This window comes from Condylura cristata, unplaced genomic scaffold (genome assembly GCF_000260355.1).
Source record: "Condylura cristata isolate star-nosed mole 26May11 unplaced genomic scaffold, ConCri1.0 scaffold00038, whole genome shotgun sequence".
Classification (NCBI taxonomy): domain Eukaryota; kingdom Metazoa; phylum Chordata; class Mammalia; order Eulipotyphla; family Talpidae; genus Condylura; species Condylura cristata.
Genome location: NW_004567139.1, coordinates 3,457,609 through 3,465,535, shown reverse-complemented (window position 1 = coordinate 3,465,535; position 7,927 = coordinate 3,457,609). Strand labels below are relative to the sequence as shown.

Below are 7,927 nucleotides of genomic sequence, written 5' to 3'. Positions count from 1 at the left end.
TGCAGTAATTTAAGACCTCGCTTCAGTGACTACTGGGGACACAGAGGCTACCACCTCCCTTTTGCCATCCCAAACAATATGCATGCTGATGCAGCTCATATAACTAACAGATCTGAACTTGAGTTTGTGATGGAAAAACAATAGTACAGTCTTGTGCTTTAGTTGGATGAGTGATCTGTCCCCAAGTATGCACCCAGCTCTCAAAAAGTTGTACTTCTGGGCAAAGGGCACAATAACCCTGCTGTGTGTGTTGCTGTACGCTTGTATGCATTTTGATTGGGGTAACATTGGTTAAAACACTGAAGGTGACTCAGAGGTACTAGTTCACCTGTTTTCAGATGTACCTGACCACACCACCTGCACTGTGGGACAGAGCACACACAGTCTTCTACCACAGGATCCACCCCGTTTTCTCTCCACGTGTTTTTATTCTCAGCAAGCATATGATTTTAGAGAACAAGCATCACAGTAGTATTGGGGCTTATCTCTGTACATGTGTGATGCTCTGTTGTTAAATATTGAATTTCCATTTTCTTTTCCACTCTCTCTCCCCTTGCTAATCATATTTGTGATAACGTTATTAAAGAAAACCCAAACCAAATTGTAGCTTTGTCCTAAAGTCTCTGAGAATTCAGAGCTACTCAAACGCAGGCCCTTGCCAGGCTGGAGTGAAACCTCTGTGGGGTCCGCAGTAGTGGCAGAAGTGGGGGCCCGCACCCACTTACGGGTTCTGCCCTAAGATCAAGGGGCTCAGATTTTCACTTTCTTGTCCTTCTCTAGGAAAATTACAACTTCTTGAACCAAAAGATTAACTACAAGTGGGACTTTGTCATTATGCAGGCCAAGGAGCAGTACCGGTGAGTGGGAGTTCATGCTCAGCCCCCCAACCCCCCTCTTTTGTTTGTTTAAAGATTCATTTATTTATGCACACAGAAGTGGGCTGCGGGCCAGAGGTGCAGGGGTGGTGAGAGGATTCACCAGAGACAGAGTGGGGAGCAGAACAGGCAGATCGACGGAGTACACTGCTGAGGGGAGCAGTGGGTGGGTCAGGAGAGGTCGTTTGCACCATGTGGGTCACCTTTGGGGTGGGGATTGAACTCACACTGAAGTGGCTATGGCTAGCTTGCAGTGCTGTGTCCTAACCTGTTGTGCCACCAGGGAGGGCCACCTCCCTTCTTTTGTTAAAATGAAATTTTAGGGGGCATTTATGTGTCAAACACTGGACTGGGCGAAGGGGATTCAAAGACACAGCTTAGTGGGGCAGGCAGAGCGACCAGCAGCCATAATGGAGCTTTGAGGTGGAACTACACCCTGGGCTTTGCAGAAGGAGCTGTAGACACAACCTCAAGTCTGGACACTTCCTAGGAGGTGTCCAGGTGAAGGCAGCGGTGGTAGAAACAGAGGCGAGGGGAGGCGAGGGGAGGGTGGCTTAGCAGGCAGAACCAGGATCCGGGCAGGGGAGTGTCGCCTTGAAGCAGTTTCTTGAGCTGGAGCCAACTTCATCTTTGGAATTTTGGGGGGACATAAATATTTAGTCCAGAGCAATCTTTTTGGTTCTCCTGTCTTTGCCCAGTGGGAGATCAAGAGACACATGAATGAATGATGAAGTCATTCGGTTGCTTAAACAAACCCTAATAGAGCAAAGTGGAATAATTTCAGCAAGACCTTTGGAGTAAGTCAGTGATGGACTCTGTTAATAAGGTGTTGCGTGGTGGACACACCACAGGCTGTCCTGGCCGGTCTTCCCGAGCCACGGGGTAGTTAACCTGTAGGAAATCCAGTTATGTTGCCAAGGGGAAGTTGGAACAACAGCCACAGTGTTTATATTTAATTTCCAGAGGAGGTTGGCAAAACACCCTCCGGAATGGCGGCGTTCCCCCATCTGGCTCTCGGGATGTTATTATGTTATTCACAGAACATTAGCTGGCAGATAAATGCTCCGAGTCTGACTGGGCAGGACGACCGTGTCATCCACACTGCGGGGAGCAGGCATTACCAGCCGGGCTCAGGTCGCCGCGGGAATGGGCAGAGTGGTGCTGGTGGCACCATCGTTAGGGCAACCTGGCTCCTGGAGAGGAAGCCAGCATCATTTCCCACCCATAATGGGGCCGGCTGGGGTGGGGCGGGGGTGGCGGGGCGCAAGGGACAGTCCACAGCCTCTGACACTCAGCAGTCAGCCTCAGAAAGCCCCTGACGGGACAGGACCGGCTGGAAGTGACAGATGGGACTGAGAATAGGGCTCTGAGTTCTGGTCTTTATTATTCTTTTAATCCTTTATAATTTATTTATATATAGCTGACATCATAGAATTCCCACCACCAGTTCACCTGCACACCCTGCCTGACCCCTCTCCCTCCCCTCCCATGAAGCATGTCTCTGATTTATAGTCCTCTGCTTATTTTTGTTGTGCTCTTTTTAATGTTATCTTTTGAGCTCTGGTCTTGATGGCTGTTTGCTCAACCGCAGCTTGATGAGGTTAGTTGTTGACCTTGAACACAAGCTGTTTGTTGCAACAACAAATTAGAGTGTGGACAGGAACAAACAGCAGAAACAGGCCAGACTGGAAAGTGCATTGTCATGCTGAGTCCCATGGATTCTCCTCAAATGCGAGGCTGACACCCCTTATCTCTGCGGGACCCCTCACCCCCTACTTTTTTTGGAGGGAGAAGCAGCAGCATCTCCTGCAACTTGCCAGGCTGGGTGGGTCCTGCAGGTGTGCGCATGTGCAGACTCTTTCTTGCCCCTGGCCTCGTTTAAATACGCTCTGAATGGCAACGCTCAGTTCTTCAAGCAGGGAAGAAGGAAGAAGCAGTGTGTCTTGGTCCCAGGGGTGAAGTGGGTGGAGTCGACTCCATTCTAAGCTGGGGGGGCGGCAGGACTGCACCCACGCTGCCTCTCACTGTCAGGGAGAGCTGGGCCCTGGCATGGGAGGCCCAGTTCAGCCCCACTTCTGGCGCCCACTGCCTGGGCACCCCGTTGGGCATTCAACCTCTCTTTGGACTGCAGCCTCCTGGGCTGTGACATGAGAAACGGTCACCAGGGCGATGAAACAAATTCATGAAGGTGAACGTTCTCAGGGCACCTGGTACATCTGTGTGATGTGGGCGTTTGTTGTTTTTAGTATGACGATGGCAGCTCCAGGGTCATCAGGGATGGGGGACATTGCCTGACAGAGGTCACCCATCTCTGACTTGGCTCTTGGTCTTTCAGGACTGGAAAGGAAAGGAACAAAGCAGACAGGTACGCCCTGGATTGCCAGGAGAAGGCATATTGGCTGGTGCACCGGTGTCCTGTGAGTATCCTCCCTGGTGTCCCTGTCCTGTACCGCCAACTTTCTGCTGGCCCCTTCCCTCTGGGGCTAGGCCTGCAGGGCAGGGAACCACCCCACCCTGCTTGGAGGGAGCAGAAAGCACTGGGCGCCTGGGCTCTGGGTGGGTGAGCCTGATGAGGTTAAGAGGAGCAAAATCCTGAGCGGGACCGGGATGAGTTTGCCTTCAGGAGGGTAGGGCTTTTTACTTCTTTGCTGAGTGTACCTTGGAAAAGGGATAGAAGAAGAGGAAAACAGGGCCCTCCCTGGTGGTGCAACGGGTTAGGTCGCAGCACTGCAAGCTGGCCGCAGCCTCCGTGTGAGTTTGATGTCCGCCCTGGAGGTGACCCACATGGCGCGGCAGACCTCTCCTGTCTCCCCGCCGCTCTTCCTCAGTCTGCCTGTTCTGCTCCCCACTCTGTCTCTGGTGAATTCTTTCATGCCCCTGCACCTCTCGCTTGTACTCCAATTCTGTATGCACAAATAAATCTTTAAAAAAAAGGAAGAGAAAAATAGAACATAGGCACCAAAGCAGGAAAAACAAATGCCGTGGAGTGCTGATATTCTACAGCCAAGGCCATACCTGCCAGCTGCTCCTCCTCTCGCCCCAGTGACCCTGGCTGGGGGCGGGTTGGGGGAGTGGGGGTGGTCAGGGCACTCAGCCTCTGGCTCACAAGGCCAGTGTCTCTGGCTCCCAGTCTCTAGAGGGCTCTGGGTTGTCCATTAGTGCTGTAAACTAATCAGGGACGGTAGCTTCCTCCCCCACTGAGGCCAGCAGAGTCCCTGTTCTCTGACAGGACGCTGCTCTGGATGGTGCATCCAGGGGTGCCGCTTCCTCTCAGCTCAGGGAACTCAAAATCCAAGTAGCCATCACTCAGGTGAGCCGTGCTGTCCAGGAGATTAGTCCAGGGCCGGGCACAAGGAGGGGTGGTGGGTTTAGGGCAGGGGAAGGGAGGGCAGGTGACCGCGGCCAGGGCAGAGGCCAAGGCCAGAGGTGGTGGCGGGAGGGCTCTGACTGCAGCCAGTCTCAGTGCGACACCCACGACCCAGAGCCCCTGTGAAGGAAAACTGTACGCGGCTTCCATTCCTACCCAGAGGGAACCAGACACGGACTTGGATGCAGACAAAGTGAGTTTGTAAACAGGCAAAAGGAGACGCGTGCCTTTAGAAATGGGGCTGCGGGCTCCCTGTGACTCTGCTGTCCCCTCTGTGGCTTCTGTGTCTCGGAGGATCCGCCCTTCTGCTCTGCCCTGGTCTGGGGACAGAAGCTGCCTCTGGCGGTTTGGGCTTGAGTCAGACTCGCCTTCTCCTGTGCCAGGGCCTGGGGAGAGGTATCTCCCTTTCCTGCTGGGGTTTGGCTGAATGGAGAATGGAGAATAGCAAGACAAATTAAAATCTACCCATGGGGGTTTGATGTTGTGAAACTACTAAAATAATATCTGCAAAAGCCATTTATTGACCCAAGGAAATGGCCCGGTGTATAAGATGATATCATAAAAGCAGGATGGAAAACTTCATACGCTCTGATCCAAATTCAAATAAGTGCAAGGCCTATTGTCCATGCACGTCCTCCGCTGGACGCTTACTGGGCACCGGGACAATGAGCCCAGACAGACGTGGTCCTTACGTATTGCCCACAGGAAGCTCTGGCAGCCTGGTGGGGAGACATAGACCAAGGCTGTTGCGCAAATGGTGTGTGCCAGCTGGAGCGCAGGGGGCCCGTCGGATGGGGGTCTGGGGGCATCTCTCGCTGGAGTGACCCTGAAGCCCAGACCTGCGTGGGGTCCCTTTCTCTGACCCTTCAGTTGAAACTCACCTCCCCATGTTAGCCCTCGACTCAATCTCTTTCCCCTGTTTTACTTTAAGAAACCACCCGGTGTTTTATTTATTGTTTGTTTCCTGTCTCAGGCACTGAAAGGGTTGGATGTATTAAGGGGCAGTGCCCTGCTCTAGAAGGCTGCCTCTGGGCATGCTGGAGCTGTGCGTGGGGCCAGAGGCCCTTCCTAATCTGCATTACGGAGTAGAGCAAACTGCCTCTTTGGCTGAAACCCCAGGGGTGTAGCTGGGGTCGCTTCCCCCCACCCAAGGCGGGGGCTGCTTGTGGGTGGGGTGCCCTGGCAACTCTGGGGCCTAAGGCACCTGTGAGCCTCCTTATCAGCTGCTGCCTGCCTCAGGTCCCTGCTGGCCGAGTTTTCTGCACATGGTCAGCTCTGCTCATCTTCCTCTGCTCATCGTCCTCACGTATGAGCCAGAAACTGCGTTCACAGTGACGCTGGTGACTGTTCCCGGGACCTTTTATTTTTTAAGAGTTATTTTCATTTATTTATGCATACAAGAACTGGGGTACTGGCCAGAGGTTCAGGGGTAGAGAGGATCTACCAGAGACTGAGTAGGCAGCAGAACAGGCAGATCCATGAAGTCCACTGCTGAGGGGAGCAGCGGGCGGGTCAGGAGAGGTCTGCTGCACCACACGGGTCAGCTCCTGGCCGGGGATCGAACTTGTGCTGCAGTGACTACAGAGAGCTTCCTAGACGTGAACCCCTGCACTACCAGGGAGGCCCAAGGGCCAACAACTTGATGCTGCCTGATGAGGGGATGAATGAGTGGGGCCTGGGGTGGGGCAATGTCCCCACACAGGTCGCTCCCTGGGGAGCTCTGAAGGCAGCGCTCTGAGGAGGGATCCCAGCTTGAAGGGAATGGCTGAGGCCACTGGGATGCTGAGAGGTGAAGCCTGGCTCCGGGTGGCCAGGGACTCGCCCTGGGCATTCTGTGGGTACAGAGGGTCAGGAGGGGCTGGCATGGGCAGGATGGCAGAGTAGTAAACCTGACGCTCACTACAGCTCTGAGAGCCCTGTGGCACATGGTTATGTGGGTGCACTGTTGAGCCCCTGGATTAATGGGGGGTCAAGTTCAAAGGTCAAGTTCAAAGGGAAATGTTGGAGAAGGGACTCAGGATCCGTGCCCTGAAGCTGCAGAGGCAGCGAGGGCCTGGAAGGGCCGCCGGCCGCACTGTTGCGGCGCCTCAGGCCTGGGCTGGGTGTGCAAGCATGTGAGTGCATGTGAACGAGTGTGCAAACACGTGCACGGGTATAGTGTGAGCGTCGCTGTGTGTGTGAGTGTATTCTTGTGTGTGAGGGGGGTGCGAGTGTGAGTTGTGTGAGGATGCACAGGCCTGAGGGTGTTCATGTGAGTGAGCCTGTGTGTCCCAGCCTGAGTGTGCAAGAATGTGATCACGTGACTGTGGGAGGGTATGCATGCACACGTGTGTGCATGCATGTAGGCAAGAGTGTGCACCAGCAAGTATGTTCGTATGTGCGTGTGTGAAGACACGTGACCACATGCAGTGTGGTCGACTGCATGTCGATGCGTTCCTGTGTGTGGGGGGGGAGGTCTAAGTGAGTGTGCAAGCTGAGGGCGTGTCTGTGGGTCTAAGGTTGTGTGAGGTGAAGGGTGAGTGCACAGGTGTGTGGTGGTGTGAGTGTGTGAATGTGTGTGGGAAGCTTTAAGAGTGTGTGTGTGGGATGTCTTCAGTCACTCTGGGCTGGGATGCCGTGGTGCCAGAAGGAAGGACAATTCCTAGAACTCCCTCAGGCGAAGGCTTCTGAGGGACTCCTCTGGGCTCACAGGACCCCGCCAGCACTGGTTCTGTCAGTCCCCTGCATGGTAAACTGACCAGTGGCTGCTTGCCACAAGGCTGGAAAGCCTGCAGATGGCCGCTGGGAACCTGAGGTGTGCCTGTCACCCTCACCACGGGTCCCCAGGGCAAGCACAGAGCCGTCTAAGTAAGCGCCCCACAGACGGTGGCAGCTCGAGGCTCACTTGTAACCACCAGATCGAGGACAGTGTCTGCCTCCTTGCCTCGTCCCTCCCCACTCTGATGCTTCCTCTGCTGTATGTCCAGGAGTCTCCCCCAGTAGCCTGCTGAGCTGAGGTGCCGGATTTTGCAAATAAAACAAGAGGGAGCCAAGTTAACTTTAATATCAGATAAGCTGTCAGTGATTTACGTCTCAATATTTTTTATACTTACTGTATATTTATACGGAAACATATGGAATATATTTTTATCTAAGCTCGTATATCAAAATCACTTGTTGTTCATCTGAAATTCAAATTTCAAACTGGGCGTCCTCTGTTTTATTTGGCAACCTTACCACTGAGCTAAAAGGGTGGCTGACTCTATCGATGAGTCTGAAGCCTGATGCTCGCTTCCTGCTTCGGGGTAATCAGCCTGGTGAGTCATGGGTGTTGAGTGACTGATGGGGGCCTGGCACCCAACCAGCTCAGAGGGAAGTATGAAACCCAAATTATTGGACTCCAGGAAATGAGAGAGTGGCTGGAGTTATGTGATCCAGTGGGGAAAGGAACTGATGAAAACTAAGACTGGGTTTGGATCAGGCCTTTGCACTCATGACCTTGGAGTGGATATGCCCCTGGCTCAGCCTGGCTAACTGTGCTGAGAGCCTTACACCCCGTCTTGCTAAGTCTTCACCAGAGCCTGACAGGTGGGAGGCTTATCTCTCGTTCTCAGAAGGTAGTGCCCATGGAAAGAGGGGGAGCATTTCCAAGATCTTCCTTACAACTAGTAATTTCCTTCAGTTTTGAAACCAGAGATGATTGATT

The 7,927-nt window shown here is 53.4% G+C and overlaps 1 protein-coding gene across 2 annotated transcripts in view; it reads left to right on the top strand.

Annotated features, from left to right (window-relative positions):
• The window catches only part of RGS9 (regulator of G-protein signaling 9), a 49,797-nt gene that overhangs the window by 15,283 nt on the left and 26,587 nt on the right, over positions 1-7,927 (top strand). For both annotated transcript variants that reach the window (XM_004693456.2, XM_012733141.1), the window contains exons 7-8: positions 781-857; positions 3,211-3,292. In XM_004693456.2, coding sequence (XP_004693513.1) covers positions 781-857; positions 3,211-3,292 — 159 coding nt within the window. The remainder of the gene's footprint in view (positions 1-780; positions 858-3,210; positions 3,293-7,927) is intronic.